The sequence below is a fragment of the Hoplias malabaricus genome, chromosome 8 (genome assembly GCF_029633855.1).
Source record: "Hoplias malabaricus isolate fHopMal1 chromosome 8, fHopMal1.hap1, whole genome shotgun sequence".
Classification (NCBI taxonomy): domain Eukaryota; kingdom Metazoa; phylum Chordata; class Actinopteri; order Characiformes; family Erythrinidae; genus Hoplias; species Hoplias malabaricus.
Genome location: NC_089807.1, coordinates 19,655,456 through 19,682,314, shown reverse-complemented (window position 1 = coordinate 19,682,314; position 26,859 = coordinate 19,655,456). Strand labels below are relative to the sequence as shown.

The 26,859-nt window shown below is 35.3% G+C and overlaps 1 protein-coding gene across 2 annotated transcripts; it reads right to left on the bottom strand.

The window, feature by feature from the left end:
• Positions 1-205: 205 nt before the first annotated feature.
• Positions 206-26,859, bottom strand: adss2 (adenylosuccinate synthase 2). 2 transcript variants are annotated; one of them, XM_066678727.1, is made up of 13 exons: positions 26,672-26,859; positions 19,608-19,710; positions 17,599-17,667; positions 17,430-17,480; positions 13,760-13,826; positions 12,544-12,651; positions 11,914-11,995; positions 10,914-11,040; positions 7,440-7,594; positions 6,516-6,640; positions 6,211-6,308; positions 5,022-5,171; positions 206-4,807 (listed from the first exon to the last, which is right to left on the bottom strand). In XM_066678727.1, exons 1-13 carry the CDS (start codon positions 26,831-26,833, stop codon positions 4,755-4,757), a joined length of 1,350 nt encoding a protein of 449 aa, XP_066534824.1. In that variant the 5' UTR covers positions 26,834-26,859; the 3' UTR covers positions 206-4,754. The 2 variants fall into 2 exon arrangements, with proteins under 2 accessions (XP_066534824.1, XP_066534825.1); XM_066678728.1 differs by lacking the exons at positions 17,430-17,480; positions 17,599-17,667; positions 19,608-19,710; positions 26,672-26,859 and adding an exon at positions 14,580-14,654.

Sequence of the window (26,859 nt, the reverse complement as noted above, 5' to 3'; positions counted from 1 at the left end):
ATCAACTATCCACAAAATAGGCATTTCTACCAAAAACTAATTTTTGTCATTCAATTTTTAAAAAAAACAAAAACAACTATAGCTGGAAAATATTAACCTAGTGTTAAATCTCTGATTTAGAAGCAGTAGAGGATCTATTGTGGCCTAGAGAGTCAAAACACAAACATCAGTTGTTTATCAATTATGTATTTATTCATTGTGGTACGATTATCATAATTGTTTACATTTTGTTGGTAATAATAGTTTTATAGCCTAAGAGTGAGATGTTTGCTGTATAAATCACAGCAGGAAAACATGCATTTCCCACTTGTACCTTCTGCAAGTACATTCATCACCAGTACATTGAGACAATAAGACTGAGAGAATATGGCTCTGCTTTCATATATATATATATATATATATATACACATACAGACATTAAAGTTCCAAAAGCAGCAAAACAATACAGAATCCAATAACAGAGGTCATTGTACATTTGCGCAAAAAGCAGTCAGCTGCGCAAAAAAAAAAAAAAAAGTGATCAAATCTAAATATATTAAAGTGGGTCTTAAATTGGCGCAGAATAGATTTTTGTTTCGGTACTAGTTAAACGATCTGAACTAATTATAAAATGTGATTTTCTGTCAAAAAGACAAAGGAGAGAATTGTTGTATAGCTGCCCTAGTATAAACACACACACACACACATATGGCAACAGAAAAGTGTCATTAATGCCCTGGTGATGTCCTTTCAAATTACTGATGTTGCACGTTAGTTTCAACAGAGAATATCTTTTCTGGACTGTGTGCTAATGATCAAAGGAAATACCAAAAATAAACTTCTATAGTGAAAATTACTACAGCAGCAGAAGATTCTAAAAGGACCAGAATCAGCCACATTTATTGTTATATATAAATATGTGAAAACATTTGGAATTCAGAGAACTAATTAGTTAATTTTCAAAAAAGAATGTCAAATTTTGAACCAAATGTCTGGTAAAAAGGCACACTTAATTACAGACTGTAGTCCATTTGTTTTCTGCATATTTTGTTTGCCCCAATCTTCAAATTTTAAGGACCACCACAGAGCAGGTATTAATTTGGGTGGTGATTCGTTCTCAGTCCTGCAGTAGAAGTGACATGGTGGTGGTGTGTTGTGCTGGTACAAGAGGATGGATCGATACAGCAATGCTGCCTGTGTTTTTAAATATTTAAAAATATGCTTTTAATATTTAAGAATAGTCCACCAGCCAAAAATATCCAGTCAACAGCATCCTGTGTCCACTGATGTAGGACTTTGCAGCAACAGATGAGTCTCTGACATATATGAGGTGGACCAACGAGGTAGCACTGCTTTGTCTGATCCACTCACACCAATGCAACACACATTAAAACATGTCAGTGTCACTGCAGCCCTGTGAATAATCCACCACCCAAATAATATCTACTCTGTGGAGTTCCATACCATTACAGAGTAGTGTGAAAGGGGGTAAACAAAACATGCTAGAGTGCTCCTGTATACTCAGTAGAATAAACACTGAGTTTAAAAACAAGGCAGCGTTTATAATTTTATATATTTCCACACACAGTCATGTATAATGTTCAAAAGTTTGAATTTCTCTGCTAAATAAGATTGTTTTTTTAATCTTCCAAGAGAAGGTGTATATGTCCTCTACAGACAGCAGATGTATATATGGCATTTTCTGTTTCATTCCAAAGTTATATTAATGAAAAAAAAAACTATATAAAATAAAATGTGCTGTAAAATTTACATGAGGTACAGACTGCATTCATTAATTCATTCATTGTATATAAACACTTATCCAGTTCAGGGTTATGGTGTGTCCAGGGCCTACCAAGAATCACTGTGTGCAAGGCAGGAACACACCCTGAAGGGGGCGCCAGTCCTTCCCAGGGTGACAGGTACGGACTCCATTTATGTTGTATTGTTTACTTTATGCTAAATTCTGCAAATAAATAGTAATTGTATGAAAATATGCAGACATTTTCGGTATATTTCGGTGTTATATCAACCCAATACTTCATGTGAGCACGGCCCAAGTGTTTTAATTCAAAAATACAGAGAGAAAAGATCAGAAGATATCTTGAAGATATTTTGTATTTTTAAGAAGTACAATGGAATTATTATTATTATTATTTAAACTGACAAGTTTGATTAAAGGGATATTGAGCAATGTGCCCCCAATTATTACTCAAATGAGCAGCAAAGATAAAAAAGTAGAACACGCACACACACATCTCAGTGGTCCACATACAGTCCAGAACATTTATAGAGAAAATGACACCTCAGTAGCACTTCCTATAACCCTTAACCCCGTACACATAAGAAACACATTTTTAATATATCCCTATATCTATATCATGAATTAGTATTTTTAAATCAGAATGGCCTCAGCCATATATAAGGCATTTTATGTATAAAAAATATTATTCTGTATTGTATTTATGCAGTATTATACATATTTTGGATGGTAAAATATGACATATCCAGGATTTTAAAATCAGATATATATTAGACATATTATGGATTCATAGGAAGAGTTACCCAGCATTCTTTCACTAAACACACTGGACATGCTGATGCTCATACAATTTTAATTACAGTACGTAGCAGCACAGTTTTTATTCAGAAATATTTTAACTGGAGGTGTTCAAAACTTTCCTGATATATTCTATTTGAAGAAGTCTATCTAAAGCATTTGACTTTTAACCAAAAAAAAAAAAGTGGCTGAAATTAATATAAAATCCAAAAACCTAACAATACTACTATTTCGTAGTGCTCTACATCCCACTCGAGCTACATTGTGGCAAAGGTAAAAATGTCATACCGTTTGTAATGCTGAGAATTACATATTCATTAAAATCAAAGGGCAGTCAAACTATCCAATCACCACTAAAGTGTACCAGAAAGAAAATATACATACACTTATGATTTCCAAAGAATCCTGAGACTAAATCCAAGAAATGAAACTAAACCGAGTCATTGATCATTTCTCAAAATTGGAAATACATTCAAGTTCAGTTAACTGGACAGCTGACGACTAACTGCCAAATCTGTCTCTGTTGAAATAGATATGCAAAACTACACATTTAGACTTATATAATGCTAGAATATACTTTCATTGTCAGCAGATCATGGTAATCAGCATTAGATATTTTAGATTAACTGTACACTGAACATAAAATGGAAAATATATAAAATAATTAAATTCTCAGGTTCCATCTTAGAAAATATTTAAAAATAAGAGATAAACTATCTGCAAATTCACACAGACAAAGCTAAATTCAAACATATTGTTTTACACTCTTATGCAAAATTTGAACAGATCTGTGGCCAAATTACATGTTTTGCTGATTTCTGACTGAAGTTAAAACAACCTCTACAGAGAAAACACTTAAATATAGCATTGTCTGCTTTTGTGAACAATATGTATTCTGGTTCAACTTATTGGAATATGGGATATGACATAACCTGCACTGAAGTGCTGTTATATATTTCCCCAATATGTAACATTTAGAAAAGGGATTGCACTGTGCAATAAACTGCGCACAAGTATGTTCTTTGTAGAGGATATGTGTATATTTTCACTTCAGATATCAACAAAATTTTGACCAGGGATGCTTATAATTTTTCATGTGATTTTTTGTATATACTCATTTGCTATGAACATTTTCAGTTGTGAATTGAATTGCAAGACATTTATGGTTTTTCTCAGTCAAGATAAATTAGAACTATAGTCAATATGATCAGGAGCAACCTGATCACCAATGAGATATATGACTATACATTGGAAAATTAGATTTAATCATGGAAATGTTAGTATGAAACATGTGAATTACATTCTAATAGTTCAATTGTAACAATATAGAGCCAAATTATAAACCTAAAATATGTGTTTCGTTTATTGTCCTTTTTTTAGTGTATTTATTTCTTTTAATTATTATTATTTCTTTTTTTTGTTTATTTCCTGCTATGGTATATATTTCTGAAACATTTTGACGATATCATAGCACATAAATACAAACCTCTGGTGAAGAAAATTATAGCACTGTCAAGAAAATCATGTTATCAAGTTGGCTTGAGAAATTTGATGTTGATGTACATATCTTTAAAAGGTTTGATCTAGAAATAGGAAATAACACTGGACTAGATAAATGTGGTAATGTAACTTTGCATATGAGTGTTCTGAAATTTTAAGATCTACATTCAAGGTCAGGGTTTGCATTAAAGAATGAACAGATTGCACACATACACACACACACACACACACACACACACACACACACACACACACACAAAGATTTAAAACTTTAAAGCTTCAAAAGCTTTTAGAAACTTGAACTAGCTGATGATCACAACACAGATGATGATTCTGAGCTTGGTGGTGCTCTAAAAGCGCAACTAAACAGCACCAAAACAAAAACATAGAAGTTCCATTAGGTCATGTGATGGTCCATTTTGGCATCCAAAACATGGAAATGACCACTGGGTACAAGTGAGATGTTAAAGACACTCTTCTTTAATAAAAAAAAAAATAGGAAGTTCCACCTCCAGAGAAAAGTGTCTGAGATCATTTTTGTGTGTGGGAGTGTAGGATGAAGGAGAAAGCCTATTTTGTTCTGCCATTTGCTGTGAGTGGAGAGGTGAAAAACAGGACCCATTTTCTGGCTCTAAAGCCCCTCGATACGCCTAGCGAACTGTGCAGAAAGAGAAGGATCCCCCAGTGCAGGCCACAGGAAACACAAACATTTAATTTAAAACAGCTGAATCATAGACTCTCGTGACTTGCCAACACCAACCCACTTCACTGGAAAAGAGGAAGAAAAAAAATGACTTAAAACGGCTGTTGCTTTAAGCTTAAATACTACACCATAGGCCAAGTTCCAAATCACAAGCACTAAGCCTTAAGTCTCAGCTTCAGATAATCCAGGGATAAATGGTCATCCAAAACATAAACAGTACATTCTGTCTGAACTGAATTGAACTGTTGAATTTTAACAATTGATAGCACAGACACTCACCAGGCACCCCTAGGTACTCTTCAATAAAGTGAATATATTTCTGTGCATTTTCTGGAAGCTCCTCAAAGGTCCTAGCTGTGGAGGTGTCACTGTTCCAACCAGGCAAAGTCTCATACTCTACGTCAACCCTGTGTAACACCTCTTGATTTGCTGGAAAAAAAATATTTTAAGTTGATTATGGTTTTTCTCAATACATTTTAAGAAATCCAGCTAGTGACAGAAGCTTGATAATATTATTGTACTGCAGTAACCTTTGCATTGTATTAAAAATTTTGTGATTAAAGTAACAAAAATGTCCAGATTTACATGATAAAAATATTTTCTTATTAAACTGCATATTCCAACAGAACAATGGCTAAATCAACATTTTATTAATTAGAATGGCCTTCTGTTCCTGACACAAAACCCTATCACAAACTTGACTGAAAAGACAAGTCCATACCACTAAACCAGACACATTTGTTGAATTCTACTATTTTCACCAAAAATAGTGGTCAAATATACAACCAGAATTCTGTCGGAAGCTTATTGATGGCTACCAAAAGCTTCTGAGTAAGGTGAAAATTGATTATTATATTAAATATTAGGTGTGCTGTATGTGTCAATGTTGACCCTGTGTTGATATGAAAATGCCTAAAATAAGTTCAAACTCATGCACCAAATCTGTGAATGTTTTTGTAAAGTTTGTATATTTCCATTAGGACTAAATGAGCTATTTAAAACAATCAACAACACGTTGAACATGGTGATGATTAGGAGGCCAGCTGTGGCCACAACTGTAAATTTGTTCAGGACATTTGGGTAACACCCCTACAATTTTCAAGGAAATGCCCAGGGATCATTTATAACATTAGTGAGCCAGAACCTCAGTTTTGTGTCTCGAAGAGCAACGCCCCAGTCATTACATATGTTAGGATCCACACAGATCACAGGGACGACACACCCTCTTGGCCCCATCAACACCATTTCCAGGAGCCACCCAGCTTTTACTTGGAAGTCTCACTTGTAAATCCTGGCCAAGACCAAACCTGCTTTGCTTCAGTGGTGACAGTGTGCAGGTTCTATTTCTGCTGGCAGTCACTGTATGTTAACGTTTGACCAAATTTATATATCTATATAACTGAAAGCTAAGAACCTATACTATACATGGGGAAATGCTTAGAAAAAATGTAAGTGTTTGGTTGCTCACCTGGAAAATATGGTATGCTTTCACTGCCCACCTTGTATGCCACACCAACTTTGAGCTCAGGGAAGACGTCCAAAATATCCAATTTGGTTAAAGCTAGTCTAAAGTGAATAAAAATACATATTATACAAGGTGCATTTTTGAAAATGGAAAAAAAGAAACACTGTTCTCATTAAATCTTTCCTCATTGGACAATCCCCAAAAAAATAAAAAATTACAAAGCAAAAGCTGCAATTCACATTAAAAGACCTAATGAAACTGCTCAGAAAATAAGGTATAACTATAAATATAATGAAACAGGAACTCACGCGGTGAAACCGTTAATCATGTGAGCATACTTGACAAGCACGAGATCCAACCAACCACATCTCCTCTTTCGGCCGGTGGTCACACCCACCTCCTTCCCTCTAGTTTGAAGTAGCTCTCCAATATCCTTAAAAAAATAATTAAAATGAAATGTTAAGAAATTAACTGTAAACTCCCATCAGCTTTACCAGTGTGGGTTTTTCTTACAACAGCATGTTAAATGTAAGGAGCTTGTTTACTTTCAGTCTTCAGCCCTTACTGTTCTACACATAACAATAAAAAAGGCAAACATTATTCCCAGCATACAGAAAGATTTAACTGTTGTGAAAATCACAGAAACCTCAATACCTGTCCATGTACACTTGATGCAGCTGATTTAATTGCCTCAGTGAGGTACATACATCACTTCCCTTACTACTTGTATTCTTTAAAAAAAGAGCTCTCATGCATATTTGAGGTGTGTTTAAAAACTTAAAAGGCTGGTGTACAAAAGACATGTACTGCAAGAATGCACTGTTTCACAATGCAAAAGATCTTAACATATTAAAACTTGGTTTGACTCCAACAAATATAAGCTTAAGATGAGGCAATGCAAACAGTAACATCCAAGTGGATGTGTACACATACACTATTGCACATAAAACATGTCATACATAACAATGTAATACATTCAAGGCTGTCACTATGGCACTCTGTTGGGGTGATTCAGACATACAGGAAACTATGGCACACCACAGTCACAGACGTTTGTATGTATGCTTGTGAGAAAGTTCCACTTCTTCTAGTTTTATTTAATAGCTACCATTTTGCCCACATTACTGACAATGAGGGAACAGATGGTGTTCTTTTGGAAGTAACTGAAACACCCAAAACGTATCTATTCTAACATGCAGTGGACCCATTAACAAAAAAACAAAAGCCCTTACATTTTTCTGTTCTGTGGGGAAGGCTCCAATGCCCACTCTAGTGGTATAGGCCTTGACAACGCCATACACCTCTCCCACATTCTGGGGTGGCATGCCCAGACCTGTGCAGACACCACCCACTGTACAGTTGGACGAGGTTACAAAGGGGTATGTTCCTGAAATGACAGAATCATGTCAAGGCTGGGAGGCTGCTGAAGAACCTTTCAATACTATATTCAGTAGTATGTCCAATTATTGTGTACTATTTCACCACTGTATCCTTGTGGGCAGTATATTAATAGTAATATTTCATCATCACCTCAAATGTATACATACATTTTTTATCATCTCAAAACATCTTAAGAGGAGTTAGGGCAGTTGAAACAAACTTCTGAAAAAAAATTAAATTTTCGAAAACTAAATTAGCTATTTATGGCTAATAATAAAAAAGAAATTATACAAATTTTATGTAAATATATCTAAATCTAAATTATTTATCTGGTGTGATCAATGTAAGCATGGCTTAAAGAATTTATTTTGAATTTTAAATGGCATACAACTATATTGACAAGATAAATTTCCAGTGAATATCTCGTAAAGCTAGTTTACTTTGAATAACAATGTTTTCATAGATACACCTCTGTGTGCTTTTTCATCATGTTACTTAATTATCTGGCCTGTTAGCACAACTACAATACATACCTGCAGCTAGATTAAGCTTAAGGTTTGATAGACATAGCAAAAGTATATAAAGGACACAAAACTTGTATTCAACAGTCTTGTTTTCAAAAACTGACCTCCACATGACAAAAACTGAGTAGGTTTTATTGGCATGGTGGATCATTCCTCAACATAGCAGTGACTCTAAAATTAATGTGGCAATGAAAAACCCAATGTGCGGCAAATGTGAAAACATACTGACAGTTGGAAGGATCTAGAACACAAAAATGGAGTGGAAGGCTAATCTACCCTAAGGGCAACAGAATGCAGTGCATGATTTGTTCATTTATCTCAAATACATTATATAGCCAACTGTTTGTTGACTCATCACACATTTCTTCTGAAACAAAGGACCCCCTTTTTATAATTGTTTATTTTTTAATCACAAGAAACATGTTGTTTATTTTTGCCTTACTTAATGAAGCACATTAGGTGAGCTTTTATCCTGTTAGTTTGTCCTATCATTCAATCACAGGCTAGCATGTTATATTTTTGCATATTGCTTCTGATTTTGCTTTGTTGCTATTCCTCATCGATATAAGTACAATTTGTGCACAAAATGTATACAAGCTAGGACTGTAGAGGTAGCGTTCAAAAACATCTATTGTGGCAACTGTGGCATTTTGTTATTGATGCACCCCCAGCTCTGAAAGTTGGTCCTCAATAGCTAGGTTTAAAAAAAATTCTTGGTTGGCGTTCTTGTGCCCTCATCTCATAAATACAAGATTTCTGGTGCAATTTGAAGGCAGTATAACTCAAACAATGCTGTGGAGTTAATGGTTTACCCAGCACTTGTGTGTGCTGTGACCAGCATTGTCATAGCTCCTGCACTTTTCTTCGGTTTGAATGTGAAGAGCAAAGAATAATGGTCAGAGTAGCCATTTTACACATACAAATGAGTGTTTGTAATTTATTGTTATAAATGACATTTTGGGATTATGGAGATATGGTACTTTGGCAAGCTTTCAAATAAAATTTTACGTTCTACCAGGTGTTATTTAGCATGGCTAATTAGCTCCCTCACAAAACCATTTAAAACCATTTTAAAAATATTTAGGGGTGGGGGAGTATAACAACCACTTAAAGCTAAAACAGAAAACTCAGTGTCTCTGTTAATGTTTATACTTAATGTGTTTAAAAGAATGTTGATGATTTTGTGAAATGTTTAGTTATTAGTGAGCTGCCAAACAGCTGTTCCAAAATCACTCTGTGCCCTGTCACTGTGCAAATGCTGAAATCTTGGTATTTCAAAAAGAAATAGTGCGGTATATGTCTACTGAATACAGAATACATCTGAATCCAAAAACGGTTTTCTTCTCACGGTCCAAAAAAGTGCAAATGTGTGTCACACTGCGATGTTCCAGCCTTGCGCTCAGTGGTTCCAGGTAGGCTTCGGACCCACTGCGACCTTCAACTGGGTAAGCAGTTACTGACAATGAATGAATGAATGAATGAATGAATGAATAAATTAATGAATTATGAATAAATTAAAAGTACTAGATAATCGTTTGTTTACTCAGACTCAACAGATACACTCATTCCCAATCATTTTGGAAGAATCTCTACAACGTCTTTTACTCGTGTAAATTTAGTGAGAAATATATCCAAATAACACTAACTTTTAACCACCTCTTCATCTGCATCTGCATTAAGAACGAAATGCTTTAACTAATTAGAGATTAACTGCACACTACCAATGACATAATGGCCACTAGTATCTTTCTCTGTTTTGAAGGTTGAAATGTTATACATGTACCTTTGGAGAAAGAAATTTCTGAGAGTTATATTAATTAAGCTGTAAAACAAATGTTTCTTCACTTGTTAATATCACCATTTAAAGTGCAAGTAGAACATTGTTTGACAAGTGGTTTACCATAACACAGGATGAAGGCTAGTATTCTAGCTACACATTGCAAAAGTATCTTACAAGTGCAGATAGCACGAGCATGCTTTTGTCTACAACAAATCATGGTCTGCGTTCTGCTGTAGTTACTGTTGCTAGGATAGATAAGCTTTCCAAACCCTGTTGGTGTCCACTTCCGTTGTGATGTGATTACTTTTGTAGCATTTCCAAATTTGCAGAACGCTGGATTTTAGAAGTGGATGTGATGGCATGAACAATGAGTGTAGATACTAGGGTACAGTGAAACCTGTTCAAACACAGTGTGTTTCTAATGGACATGTAGATCAATATTTTTATATATGTCATAACAAAGAGTTTATATTTAGCAAAGCCTTGCAAAGCTAAACTCACCTGATTTCATCCGATTCCAACTAATGATTCTAAGCTGAGCTCATACAAAGTTCACATGCCTTACAATTCTGTTAACGTATTCCAAAAAAAAAAAAAAAACCTGAATCATGATTAAACATACATTTTAACAAACAGAAAAGGGAAAGTGTGGTGGATGTGATGAGCATTCAAGGCAAACATGCGCAGTGACAGCAAAAACTTGTTCCACTGGGTGAGAGAGAGAGTTTGTGTGTGTGTATTCATCTGCATCAACCATATCTCGAATTTGGCCTATGAAAAACTCACCAGCTAAAGCGGAGTAGTTTTCCAACAAGCAGCTTTCAAAAGGGCATCAGTTGGTTAGTAACCTGTGTTTTTTTTTGTTTTGTTTTTTTTTTTTTGTTTTTTTTGTTTTGTTTTATTTTTTTATTTATTTATATATTTTTTTTATTTGTTTAAACTGTACATTTTTAACTTGTTTAGAAAAGAAACATATTGTACTTCTTTTTGTACAGAATTTAACATCAGTTTAAGTGACTCACCAAAGTCAATGTCAAGCAGAGCAGCGTTGGCGCCTTCCACAAGGATTTTTTTAGGAGGCCCATGCAGAGCCTCATACATGAAGAATACCCCATCCCTCACCATAGGCTTTATTCTGTCCACGTATGCCTAACAGAAAGATATTACTCTCAGACAAGAAGAACAAAACGTGCACATCATCATCAGAAAGTATTTTTTCTAATCTTTCTGTGTAAAGCAATTTTAGATGTAACTAAAATGTACCATGGAAATAAAAATCAATGAAAATAAATGAAAGATTTTTTTTGTAACTGTACTGATGTTTTTTTTTTTTCACATTTACACTAATAAAACAACCCCACTGTTGTTGTTGATCTTTGTCAAACTTTAAATGTGATCTTTCTGTTTTTCATACAGTTGCCCAAATGTAAAAGATTGTAAAGAAGGTCACAAGTGGAGATGAGGGTCTATAGCCTTCCAGATCCCACAGTTTATAAATGCAGATATTGTAGTTTGTAATTATCACACATTGTGTATATTTCAGTAAATTAAACTAAACATAGCCCTGTATTTCACAATACAATACAAATACAACACAATCTGCGCACAGTTTTTTTCAGTATTTTTTCCCAGTTCTGGCATCACAACAGGCTGGGACGTTTATTTGGTGTTATGGTGTCTGTTACTTGTGTATATGCAATTTACCCAGCACACACCAACATTCAGGCACCACATCACTCTATTCTCTATAGAGAACGAGTGAAGTACCTGGGACATTCGGTGACAGTCAAGTGTGAAAGCGATGCATCTCTTTCACACTATAGCAGTTTAATTCTGCAGACTGCACGACAAAGTGCTTCTGTGTGATTCCACCACTAATATATTCAGCGTTACACTGGCAGTCACAGACAACACAATGCTATAAAGTACAGTCCAGGTATGAAGAGCGTTCACAGAGTAAGCTCACACTGAAGACTAGCTGGGCACAGTTGAAATCGCTTAAGTTTAGATAAGACAACTCACCTCAAGCTTCATTAGTTCCCCATCTAAATCTATCTCCAATGATGGGTACATAGATTTATACTGCAGGGCTAGGTTTTTATATCTGTAAAAAACAGCATTGAAGACATCAGAAACAAAGAGGGAATGTTTATACAACGATACAATATGAATATGTTCATATTTATTTATACAATAAAACATTTAATACAAGGCCATGTTGTTAGCTTGACATATTGGCTACATGATTTAGTTAGAATCTATAATTCCATTTTATTAAATCCTAGTGCAATAAGTAGTGGGTATCCACAGTCTGCTAAAGCCACAACTTATTAGCAACAGCACAGCAGAGAATAAATAATACAACTCTACTAAATCTATTCAAATATTACAGCCTAAAACTTCAGTCTTTGGTTGGTATTAATTCTAGTTCAAAAAAGGTCTGTTGCAAACTCAGTACAATAGTGGCCCCAGCAGACTAGAATAAATAAAAAGCATATCTGTTTAAAAATACTAGCAAGAGATTGCTACACTGCATTCTTCAGTTTCAGTCTTATTGTTACACAAGATTAGTGGCTAAAGCCATGCTTGTGTTTTGAATAGGAGTGTGAATTGTTTAAATAGTGTTCATTTGGAACATGAACACATACTCACCTCTCTGAGAACTCCTGAAAGTCAGATAGAAGGTCACATATTCTGAGGCCACTCCTGGCAGCCTTGGCTGAGTACACAGGGCCAATGCCCTTTTTTGTTGTTCCTAAACTGCAGGCAAAGAAAGATGTAACATTAAAGTTCACCACAAGGAAAATTTAGCCTCTCAAATTTGACCAGTCGCATCTTTTACACAAGTATTAAAAGCATAAACATGCGATTTGCCATTAGTAACTATACCCAGCAACATACGCACACAAAACACAACAACACAAAAGTTCTATAAGCCAGGGGTTCTGAACCTTTTTTTAGTTTAACCAATTTTCTGGGTGACAAATATTATACAGCCCCCCAACTCACTGAATAGGATAGCTAATAGGAGTAATTGACAATATTAATCTTTTTAATCATGCTGCAATACAGAATAAACCCAAGGAAGACTATAATTACAATCATCATTCACACATAATAAAACATCAAAGTCAACATTTTATGATATGAAAGAAAATATGACGGAAGGTACAAGGTGATAAATCCATGGCAAATATGTCCACATGTAAAATCCATTCAGGAGAGGATCATAGAAATATTTACAGCAAAAATCCTAGAATCTACCAATGCAGGAAATGTTTTCTGTTTAATTGTCACGTAACATACAGCAACATCTAACATGCAGCCGAGAAAGAATGATCCACATAAAATCCTTGTTTTAATGAAACATAGCGCATGTGTGGCAGGAGCAACCAGTAATGCATGCATACAACTTAGTTTCAACTTTATTAGACTTTGGCTGCTACAGAAACATATAATATATAAATAGTGACCTGAGTTAATAATCCTGATTGGTTGGTGGGTCTGCACAGAATAATTAATCATGTGTCATGAAATTGAACGACACCTTCATCCATCAACACTCTAGGAAGGATGATCATCAGTGTATTTTTATTATTTTTTCGTCAAACCACTCTCACAATCCTGGGACCAAATAGGGTTGCTACACTGAGGTTAAGAACCCCTGCTAAAGGTATCAAACATTTAAAATGCTGCTTTAAATGTAATTTAAAACCAAATATTCAGTGAGAATATACTTATACTGTACACATAATATACATATTATACATAATAAAGTGTTCTGTAAGTAAAATTTAATTTCAAACAAATTTTATATTTTTAATAACCCACAGATAATCTGTGTTTGTTTATGAGGAACAGCGTTTACTTTCTGCCAGCTTGCTGCTGTCTTTCCTGCTCCTGAACTCCGTCCACAGCTTGATGGAAATCAAACACTGGAGACAGAGAATATTTCACAATAACATTGGGCAGCACTATGCTGAAATCTCTGCAATCTAAACACAACATGCTCACAGAGGTTACTATGACTACTACAATATTGTTTGGCTTTAGCTGACAATACATATCTCCAAGGAGATTTTAATACATGTCCTATTTATGCTTTTATGCATTTTGGCATTTAAACTTGTCCATTCATCATGAAGCATTCACAAAATGTATTTTGTCATGTCAAATGAATTAAAAATCCCACTTAAAAATCTACATACCTATTGAGTTAATGTGCAAACACTATTTCCCGAAAAGCTGGAACCCGTTCTTAAAATGCAAATTTTAATCTGTAATTTATTAATTAATTTGAAACGTTAACACACAAAAGGATAAGGTATAGATTATCACTGACAAAGTTCATTCTATTTTTTTAACTATATAGTATATGTATAATCTGATGCCTATACCACACTCCCCAAAAAATTTTAGGACTGTGGTAAAATAAAGGTGAAATATATATAGAAAATACAGTACCAGTCAAAAGCTGGACACACCTTTTCATTCCTTTTTTTTTTCTCCTCCCCCTACATAATCATTCAGAATATGAGGAAAACATAAGCATGTACTAAACTTAAAAGTGTTAAACAAACCAAAATATGTTTTAGATTTTAGATTCTTCAAAGTACGGACCTTTTGCTTTGATTACAGCTTTGTGCACTCTTTCATCATTCTCTCAAACAACTTCATGAGGTAATCACCTGAAATGGTTTTACAACAGTCTTGAAGAAGTACCCAGAGGTGCTGAGCACTTGTTGGCTGCTTTGCCTTCACTCTGCAGTCCAATTCATCCCAAACCAACTTAACTGGGTTTAGATCAGGTGATTGTGGAGGCCAGGTCATCTGACAAAACACTCCATCACCCTCTTTCTTGGTCAAATAGCCCTTGCACATCCTGGAGGTGTGTTTGGGGTCACTGTCCTGTTAAAACACAAATTATGGTCCCACTAAGAGCAAACTAGATGGGATGGCATTTTACTGCAGAACGTTGTAGTAGCCATGCTGGTAAAATGTGCCTTGGATGTTGAATAAATCACAGACAGTGTCACCAGCAAAGCACCTGCACACCATCACACTTCCTCATTCATACTTCACTGTGTGAACTACACATGTAGGAACCATCCGCTCACCTTTGCTGTCTCCATTGCGTTTGGAACTAAAAATCTGAAATTTGGACTCATCAGACCAAAGGTCCACTTGTCTGATGTCCATTCCTTGTGTTCCTTGGCCCAAGCCATTCTCTTCTCTTGTTGTTCCTTATAAGTGTCTTCTTTGTAGCAATTCAACCTTAAAGTAGGGCGGCACGGTGGAGCAGTAGGTAGGTGTCGCAGTCACAAAGCTCCAGGGACCTGGAGATTGTGGGTTCGATTCCTGCTCCAGGTGACTGTCTGTGAGGAGTGTTGTGTGTTCTCCCTGTGTCCGCATGGGTTTCCTCCGGGTGCTCCGGTTTCCTCCCACAGTCCAAAAACACACGCTGATAGGTGCATTGGCGACTCAGAAGTGTCCGTAGGTGTGAGTGAATGTATGTTGCCCTGTGAAGGACTGGTGCCCCCTCCAGGGTGATTCCAGGTAGGCTCTGGACCCACCGCGACCCTGAACTGGATAATAGCTACAGATAATGAATGAATGAATGAATGAATGAATGTATATTTGGGCATCATTTTCTGTGAAAAATTATTTTCTTGCAGAAGTTTTCCAGATGGAAGCAGATTTAAAATTAAAGTGTATTCACAAAATTATATTTAAAATTCATTAACCACATCATTAGTCTACTAGGGTGATTCCAGGTAGGCTCTGGACCCACCACGACCCTGAACTGGATAATAGCTACAGATAATGAATGAATGACCTTAAAGTCCAGATTCACACAGTCTTCTGTGTGAGTTTTGTTTATGTTGGGATGTGTAGGGTACATGAAATGTGTGAAGCATTTAGGCAGGCTCATATTTGGGATGCTATTAACTTGTTGTTTCTGAGGCTGATAACTCTGATTAACTTATCCTGTGCAACAGAGGTAACTCGTGGTCTTCCTTTCCTGGGGCTGTTCCAATGAGAGCCAGTTTCATCATGACGTTTGACGGACTTTGGGACTGCACTTTAAGATACTTCCAAAGTTCTTGACATTTTTCAAACTGACTGACCTTCATTTCTTAATGAATTTCTTACACTGTCATTTTTTTACTTAGCTGAATAGCTCTTGCCATAATATAGATTACACCATTGCTCAAATAGGGCTATTCATTGTATACCATCTCTACCTCTTCACAACACAACTGATGGTCTCAAACACATGTAGAGGGCAAGACATTCAAGTAATAAACTCTATACACGGCACAGCTGTTAACTGACAGTCATTCCATGTGACTACCTCATAAAGCTGAGGTAGTGACTACCTCATAAAGTCTGAGAAAATGCCAAGATGTGCAAAGCTGTCTAAACAAGAGGGGCATGCTTTGGTGAAACTAAAATCTAAAACATATTCTGGTTTGTTTACTAATTAATTCCATATATATTTCTTCATAGTTTGGATGACTTTTGTATTGATCTACAATGCAGAAAATTTTAAAATAATGAAAAACCACGGAATTTGTTGTGTCCAAACTTTTGACTGGTACTGTATATATCACACTGTTCTGAAGCATTATACTATCAGCAGATGAATATAAAACACTCACAAATTGCTCCTTCATTCTAATATAATGGGCATGGCCACATGAACCCAGGAGTATTTTGGAAAATTAGTCCACTGCTGCATAAAAACAATGTAACCTTAAACTGTAAAAATGCAAAGGTGAAACCACATATTAACCTTATATTATTTAGTGCAGAAAAGCCAGTCAATCCTCTGGGTTGACTCTAACAGACAAAAAATGCAAAAACCAGCACCTGTGATGGCATGGAGGTTCATCAATGGCCACAGAATTAGTGTTCTGTGGATATGTGAATATACCATTGATACAGAGGCTTATACTGGAATTCTGGAGAGATATATACTACTGTCAGGATGACATCTTTTTCCAGGAACTCCATGAATGAAGAGTAGTATAAGACAACAGCGACCACAGACTGTTGAGCTACCCAAGTCTTCTTTTGGGCAAAAATTCCACTTGGAAAAAACTGCAACTATTAGTATTTTCAATTCCCAAAGAATTCATAAGTGTAATTAAAATAAAAGTTAATGTGACCCAGTGGCTTATTTGGGTGTGCTGCAGGCATCAGTTTCTAAATTTGTTTATATTTAACAATATACTGACAATATTTGTCCTTTTATCTCTTAAATAAATGTTCAAGTATGTTTATTGCATTTCTAGAAAGTACCCCAAATTTTCTGGAAACAGTTTGTAAATGGCTTTGTGATTCTTTGTAATCTACAAGAACAGACTTTCTCAAACAGACTGGTTACAAACAACATAAGAAGAAGGGGCCCCAAGATATCTTAAAGCATGTTTCCTATATGCTGGGTTGAATTAATTGTCTGTCACCATAGCAGTTCTAAAACAGAACAGTGCCTCTCATGCATTTTATTTGGAAACAAAGAAGTGTCATCCTACCAATGTGTGCACGGTCAGAGATGACAAGCCTGTTCTCCCAGCCCTCCAAACCTGAAAGGAAATTCAGTAACCTTTGTTAGGTTTAATCAGACACATGCTTGGACACAGAGTCATGCTTAGAAAACAGAAAAAATGCCTTGAGTGTGTTCCTGTTTAGGAAATAAAGCACCTTTTCCTTTACGCACATTCTTTTCAGCCTCTTCAAATAGGCCAGGGAGGTGAATGACAACTCCATTACCTGTAGTATAAGACAAAAAGAAATACTGTATGAGTGCCTCATTATTCCAGATCCTCTACTAAATCTTGAACTGAACAGAGTGTGTGACTAGATATGAGGTCAGTCACTATATCTGTTGTTCATAGTTATAGAAGCCATATTTATACTGAAGATGGCTTCAGTATGCAAAAGAGTACGTCTTGCAAATGAGTCCCATTTGTACTATGATCCCATAGATCGAGTTTCATGGATTAAGTCCTGATGTTTAATAAAAGCCAGTATGGGCAGCCACAAGCAGTAAAATTCACAGAAGCTTGCAAAGTAGCCAGATTATTTTGAGATATTTGAGCCAAAAGCTTTTCATTATTTATGTAGTTTTGTCGAATTTTATCAGTCATTTCAACAGTGTATTTGAAACCACACTAACATGTTGTTTGTGCAACTCAACTAGACACATATTTTAACACCCTCAGGAGTAAATCTGTACTGCATAGACCTGTGTTCATGGAACATCACCAGCATAATGATTGTTTATAAAAAGGTTTTAAGTGAGCAGGAGGTTCTGCAGAATATGTTTACATCTGTACTCCCTCATGGGCTTTTTGCTCAAATTAGAGTTGCTAAGTGCTCTCTGGATTCAGCATAAACTTTGTCATGCATCAGTGTGATAAAGTGCATGGCTATATAAGGAAAGTGGTTTACAGGGCATCACATTATTATTTCTTCCCAGATACAAGAGTTGCTAACAAGTAGCAGAGAGCTATTTGCAGAATAATTGCCTGCAGAGAAACATGATTTGTATAAGATACCTGGGTCTTCAGGGTTGGGTTTTAGGCTGTTTTTGGTCTAGCCTTTATCATGTCTTTAGGAGGTGTGGGAGACACAAAACTGCAAAATATCTGTATATAACTTTTGGACCAGATAAGACGTCTATATAAAGTACTGCAGAAGGAATACTGTCTTAAAAACTAAAAGTGTGCAAGGGCTTCCTATAAACCATAGCCTTACATTTATCATAGTTTCCCTGGCCACAACAAACTAGCTGGCTTCAGTGGCTATAATTTGTTATAAGCATTATAATTATGCAGAAAATTCACAGCTAATAATAAAACCACACCCGCACTTTTTTTCTGATATACAGTGCTGGGCCAAAGTCAGAAACCAAGCATAATTTATTTAACTTCTAGAGCAAACAGCCATTAGGTACAAGTCATTCATTTCCAGCATCAGAAAAAAAGCAGAAACCGCTTATTTATGGTTTTAACCATTTATAAATCTAGCTGAAATTAAATTTATTATCCTGTTGGTTTATATAAGTACATATTTGGTACATTTTATTGTGCCATATCTTTTAAAAAAATCTTTTTTAAAATAAATAATTTAGTAAACTATGTAATCAACTGTGTTTTTTTCCTTCCTATTAAACAATATATGTCAAGTGCTATATATGGGTAAGAAAAAATCATAACCAATTATGTCACTATTTACAAATGCCCATTTTTCATCATCAAATCAAATCAAATAATCAAATAATATCATGACCCTAATTACCCATTTCATTTGGAAATACACCAAATTAAAGAAATAAAATGCATTCTGATTTCCATTTCATTGTGACTTTAAAAGAAAATCTGAAAATGATTTAAAAAATGTAAAAAAAATGTTTTGTATTAAGTGGTGTTCACCATTTGACTTTATCACAGACTTTATGATCTAATCCAAAACACATTCAGTGAAACTGATGACTTTGGGATGGCCTGCCCATTGAGAAAACCAGCAGCATCTTTGACTGAGTTGCAAATTTTCTCTTAGTTTCCAGTAAAGTTCCTGCATTTATTATGAGCCACTATGATCTTCACATATTCAGAAATATGTAGTGAACTTACATCCACAATCAGGATGAATAGCACTACACAGAAGGAGCAAGCTGACACAATTCATAATGATGTTTAAATACTCACCAATAAAGGCAGTGACGTTGGGGTTGATAATGCCACTAGGTAGTAGATGAAAGTCATACTCTACAGAGTCAACCACAACAGTGTGCCCTGCATTGTTGCCCCCCTATAGAGATAGAATCAGAAAAAATCTTTAAATTTATACCAATGTTGTCAAGCAAAGAGAAATATTAAATTCAGTAAATCAGTGAGCAAACTGAATTTCATTGCGCTTTGACAATTAAATTGTTTGCTTTCCCTAATAACAGTGTACACTTACATTTGCAGTCATCTATCATATTTCAGACCTTTTTCTTGAAGTTAATAAAACAGAGATGTGTAATAAAAAGGAGATGTGATCACAGCCCAAGCAACTTAAATACAGGCATTTGTAAATACACAAGTATGATTATTAGCATTGTTTTCTTTCAGTCTTTCTTTACCATCCACAGGTTTATCAATAATACATACCTGAAATATAAAAAATATATTCATATTAAAATAAATTTTGTTCACTGAAAACTTGACGGAAAGTACAGAAAGTTGATGTGATTATACATAAAGACCCAAGCTGCATAAAATTTACAAGTTAGTGGCCTTAAAGATGTTTGCGTTGGGACATAGTGAGTTACAAAAACAGATGAAGTACAGAGAAACTGCATTCAATTGCAAATGTCTATAACAGTCTACAATAAGCATATTCTGCATTAGTCTTCCTTGTACAAAACATACAGAGAGCAAAACACAAGAAAAGGGTCATTGTAATTTTGAGGCCATAAATGCAGAACATATTCGGGATAAATCTTCATTGGGTACTTTATAGAGTCAAAATAGCAACGGCTACTATCAGAATATAATAAGAATTTCCCGCTCAGTGTAAACATTGTAGGAAGTTAGAGGCAAGTTAGAAAAAACAGGCCCCGATACTTTTCTTATCAGGGCATGCATACAGTATGTACCTAAAGAGCAGGGTAAACACAGAATAGATTAAGTACATGCACTTGGCATACAAACTGTCACCATGCGTGAATATCAAATATCCTTGTGCGTCAGCTTTCAACATGGCCTCCGTCAGCACTGACACCCTGGAAGATCTGAGAGGGGTTCTCACTGCGCACACCCAATAAATCAGTCCATATTTGTGCTTTTATTTTACCCAGTGAGGAGAAGAGCCAAGCTATTCCTGGCTAGGTCCAATGAGATGCCTCTCCTTTTTAGTTGTATTTACGATGTGCTTGTACCCATAGGACCCAGCAGAGACATATGGTACGTTTAGCATTACCAGTGTTGTGTTTCAAGAACGCTTTTCACTGAATAGGCTTTAACACACTGAACATCTGAAGTACAATCTTGTCCTTCTAGAACTGACATTATGATCATAGTTAAGATACAGGGGGAAAAAATCTTCCTTTAATCATATTTCAATTAAAATTCTTCCATTAGTACAGTATATATCTGCTACAGGTAAAACATAAATAAAAGATTCATGACCAATGAATTGCTTAAAAAACACTAGCATACATACAGCTGTTGGAATTAACAAAGGATTTAAGAAAGTCAGTGCTATATAAATAAGAAAACTGCAGCTAAGAAAAAAAAATTCAGCAACATAAGACAAAATATTATGACAAAATATGTCATTTTTGGAGCTCAAACCCACATCCTGTTTAAGTGTGGCACTGCTCATAGCATGCTAAGTTGTTTATATTATATTTACAAGAACTACGAAAATTGCTAACATAATTTCCTGAGAGGAAGCTAAAAAATTCAAACTTCTTGGCACATCAGCTACAGCACATAACCATAAAAAACATGATTTCAAATAATTTGTTGTTGTTATTATTATTATTAATTATGCATATGTTATAAAGTGCAAATAATGTAATCAATGATTAAATTAAATATGGCAATTCGCCTTTAATTACACTTCATTTAATTACTGTTGTAATACTTAGTGTTAATATGCATAAATTCAACTTAATTATGCAAGTGAAAAATGTCACAGTACTGAAACAGAGAGAAAAATTACCAACACCTTCTAAAAATTGTTATGTTGTAGTTCCTCCAAAATATGCTACAACTTTCTACAATATCAATATTGAAGATGCCAATGCTGCAAATGGAACAAAAAAATGATATATATGTTGTCTGGAATTACCTGGTGGATTTTCTCACATGATATCTGTCACTAGACTGGGGCATCAGACCAGGCCGCATGACTTCCATATCGCAAACCTGACATGCTAAAAGTAGCTAGCTGTGACTGATCTGTAGCAGGATATTTGCTAGAAGAGAAAAGGCCCACAGAGAAGTGGGCTAAGTGGCAGGCATGCCACCTATAGTGACAGACCCACAGCAGAAAGACACTATACAACTCGCTGCAAGCTACTGGATACTGTCAGATAAACTGGTGTGTGTCCACATGTCTTAGATTCAGTTTAATATTTTAATATATTAAGACTAGAACTCTGTCTATACGCTTAGCCAAAATGGCTATACTTTTAAAAATGACTAAAATCCTCTTAATGTTAAGATCATAAATTATGACATATGGTGTATTATAGATCTAGAAATAAATCAATTGTACAATGACCGGCATTGCCACTTACTGCATATGTATTCTGAATATGGTACTGAAGCCCAACTCAATTCAATTCAAACATACCTGCATGGAAAAACAAAGACACCATGTGTCATTGATGTGAAGCATGTAGCAATGTCCCTTGTGTAGCTGTTCCTAATGGCACATGTGAGTGAGTGAGAGAGTGAGTGAGTTTATTATTTAGTTACATGAGGTGTCTTATATATAAAACTTTCCAAAAGGAACAGGAAAAAACATTAAAAATGGGACCAATATTCAAAAAAGGGAACCTTCTTTTGGTCAACATGTGATAGGAAAACAATAACACTACAAACTCAAAATGAATTATGAGGATAAGGAATAAAGAGATATATAAGGAATATACAGCAATTAACAAAGAAAAAAAGATTCCTTGTTTGTCTTATATTTTAATCTGTAAAGATTAGGTCATGGTTATATCAAACTTGACTCTTGTTGCAGAGGATTTTGGGTGAAGCTAGGCCTGGGCAAAAATTCAATATCAATACATATCACAATATAAACGTTTTCAATAACAGTGATAAGATTTTTAAACACATTTTCAATATTTCAATACACATTAGTTACATTATCTGTTCATTACAGGGCACTGCTGTCAGTTCAATTTTATAAACTAACTTTGAAGTTAATATTTATAAAACCAAGAGGTTTATATTTGATGATGATGTCACGTTTCTTGTTTTATCTTGGCAGTTTTTCTGTGTGTGTATATATATATATATATATTGTTCATACCAATATTGGAATTATATTGTGTTGACCGAAATTAACAAACATATTGTGATATAAATTTAGACCATGTTGTCCAACCCTAGGTGAAGCCAAGTATTATTTTAACTGAATCCAAGTTTAAATTATCCAAAGTGAAATACGTGCCTCTCACACATTTCAAAGAGTAGACTGTCCAAATGAGTGAATATATCAAGACTACTTGATACATTCACTACTATACACACACACACACACACACTGGTAAGGAGGAAAGTAGAACCTGTTATGCCCTCTGGGCAACAGGTGGCATTTGAACCCTGCCAGACAGATAGAAACAGTTAAGAGAGGAAACAGGATACTAATGAAGCAGCGCAGCTTGACAAGAGGAATTCAGATCTCAGAAAGAAGACTTTTGTAAAGAAGGGGGACAGTGTAGCACAGGTCAAGCAGAAGCCACAAACAACAAGGTTCATTTGTTGAGTGGCTTTAGGAAAGCTGCATTCTGTAATAACAGTTACAATGACTTCATTAGAAATCATTTTCTTACAATAGAAAAAATATATTTTTATCAGAGCAAACACAACCACATCCATTAAATTTGCAACAAAACTGAAACATTCATTTTATAAACAGGATCTGCATCAAACATTTAAGCCCATAAATTCCTATTAATATTCAGTTTTTATATATTTTTATATGAAAGAATAATACCAAGTTATCAATTAAAGATCCTCTCTAAAATTTGCTTGTAATATACCATTGAATTATAAGACTATATTATGCATTTTTTTGTATAAAGCATGTATTATGCATTATATCTTTTTTTGTACTGTGATTTTTTTATAATATTTTTGCCGGAACAGGGGCTTTTGAAAAGAGGAATTATGCCATTTTCTTCAGATTTTCCACATTAATAAATAATTCAGTGGTAAACAAAATCAAAGTGGTCAGGTATGAAATGCACAAAGTGTCAAAACTGTGCACATTGGTGGTGATGTCTAAATTATCACCAAATCCTACTTCACATATTTAAAATGGTTACAGATGTCCTGCTTGTCATCTAAAATCTTGAAAACTTAATAATACAGAAACTACTATCATATCTAATACGTTAATAACCACTAAAACAAGATTATGAAGTTATAGTACCAGTCATATAAGCTGCAGCCTTCCTTCAGACCAACGCTGAATATTCTATGTTGTAATAACATTACTGAACACAAAACACTGCCACAGCCCTGCTGCTTCACTTTGCATGAGCATGCTTCATTTTGTTTGAGCATGCGCAATAGCGTAACTACTAGCCCATGTGTTTGAGCACCATTTGTCACGGTCAGAAATAGATCCAAAGAGGTTGCTCGTGCTCTTTTTATAAAAAGCAGAGCAACGTCTGTGTTCTCCTTCACTGCTCTTTCCATATGTACAAAAGAAATTTCACTGTCTGGTCTAAAGCAGTGGCACTAGTAACAAAAAAAACATCAGCATAATCACCCTCATCATGCAGCCATTTAGTTTTAGTGTCACCAGATAAACATGCAGCAAAATATGAAAGGACACTGCAACTTAAAGGAACATTATATTATGCAATATATATTATGGAGATGTGGAATAAAAGTTCAAATAAGCAGGGATTCTTGGAGTGCAACATTTTGGAACGCGTATAAACAAAGTGAATTTCTTTTCTGCTTCTCATTATTCGAAATACATATAGGGCCCAACAAATAAGCAGTTTCTGTCAAACCAGATGGCACGACAGCCAAAAATAAGATCTGCTGCAGTGACTGTCACAGACAACAAACACACTAATACTTTAGATAATTCATTAGGCAAAGTAATCAGAAACACTTAAGGCTTTCCTCAAGGCATACATTTCAATGTTTGTTTAATATCGTCTGCAAATGACACTAGAAACCACCCAAGCTTTAAACTTCATCTAAATAAATTGAGCTGAATTGAAACATTATTGCTATGTCTGCCCCAGACCAAACAATTTGGTAAAAACACTACAATATATGCATAGAATATATCACTAATACATTTCTGTCCCTCCCTGGTGTGTCTTTTGTTTTAGTTGGTAATTCCTGAAATGAAAAATTTATGTCAGGAATCCCTCACAAACACATAAAAAAGGCAGCAAGCAGCAACTTCATTGAACATGTATGCTCGTCTATTTCTACCTTTTTAAATGATGACACATTTATTTAATATTAAAAAAAATTGCCCATTTCAGCCCTTCACTGAATTTTGCTGCTTTTTACACCAGTTACTCCAATTTCAATAGGACAGTTTTTACTGCTTTTAACATTCAAATGTATCCTGGGATGACTGCAGGACTAAATGAACTTAAAAGTGTCTTATGTTTCGTTTTTTGAAAACTATACAACTTCAGGTGTTTAAAAAAACCCATCATATCCATTTCCTTGCACTTTCTCCATTTTACACACTCACAAAAAAATAAGTTTAATTAAGTCATCTTTACCTGAGACTTTTCCACTTTTTAAAAAAAAAAAAAAAATAAAAACATAAATGGAATGCTTTAAACATCACACCAGATTTGCACAAGTTTCCTGTGCTCTTAACAAAAATCTGTGATATTTGGTCAAAATACTACAAGGATCAAACAACAAAGCACTGTTCTCCTCTGTCTAAACAGCCCTGTTCAGAATGACCATTTGCCTGCACAACAGCAAGAATCAAGCAGACCTCATCTTTGCGCTCTCATATAAATGCAGTGTTTGGAGATTCTCAGGGAAATTGGAGGTACTGAAGTCTCTGCACTTGACATCAGAAACATAGGAATACCGGAATGGCTCATTCCACATTTGATTTATTTAGACAAACCACAAAGGCTGACTGTTGTTCAGTCAGTGAGATGGAAGGCACCCCAGATACTTAAATTAATGTGCTAATGCACCGAAAAGTGATGTTTTTTAAATAATATTTCCCCTTTGAGACTGCTAATGACGATGTAAATTGCCTTTGTTCTAATTGGCTACCTAGAAACATACTGAAACACTTGGTTATCATATATGAACAATTTGCACTCAGGAGTAAATAGTTTTTACACTGTGTTTTATAGTGTTCCTATGGTACATAACATTATTATTATTATTATTATTACTTAATGTTGGTTTTCCCATTATATGAGCCCTTTAATGGTGATTATTCTCCATTGACCAATGTCCCCATTGACATACAAACACCTCTTTGGGCTACAGTTTGTCTGTATTACTCATGGGATCTGATAATGCACTCTAACCCTTGAACATGGTAGGTAAAATATTAATAATATAATAAGCATATGTTTTACCTGACAATACTGTATAAATAAACTTGTAGCAAATGAACAAAGTTGAGACTGACCCTCAGTACATTTACACAGCTACTTATCTATCCCTAGCACAGGTTATTTGCATAAAGACGAATGAAAAAGGAGGTTTTTCCAACACGTACAACAAAACAGTTTACAAGATGCAGCTGGTAAAACTGAACTACAGGACGACTGTATAACCTCAAGGTGACTTTAACCTGGAGGCTGAAGTCCGTCTCCAGCTCTTCTCTGTTCCTAGTCGTGTTGACCAGCTTTCAGACCATATAACACCGAGCTAACCACCACACCGCACCATTAGCCACATAGCTAATATCTATATCAAATACAGCTCTGTCTAGTGACACAGTGGGGTATTTTTAGGTTTATTTACCGACCTCTGTAGGGATATAACCTAAGATGGGCTCTTGTTATCGTTATCTGACTTACCTGACATCTGCAGACTATGTCGGCGTCCTGAGAGAGCAGGTCCACCACCTTCCCTTTGCCCTCATCTCCCCACTGCGCCCCAAGCACCACCGATACTCGGTTACCGACCCCCGCTGTCGACAACAACGAGCGACCGCCGCTACTGCCACTGCTCTCTGACATAACGCCGCCCCGCTCCGCTCCGCTCC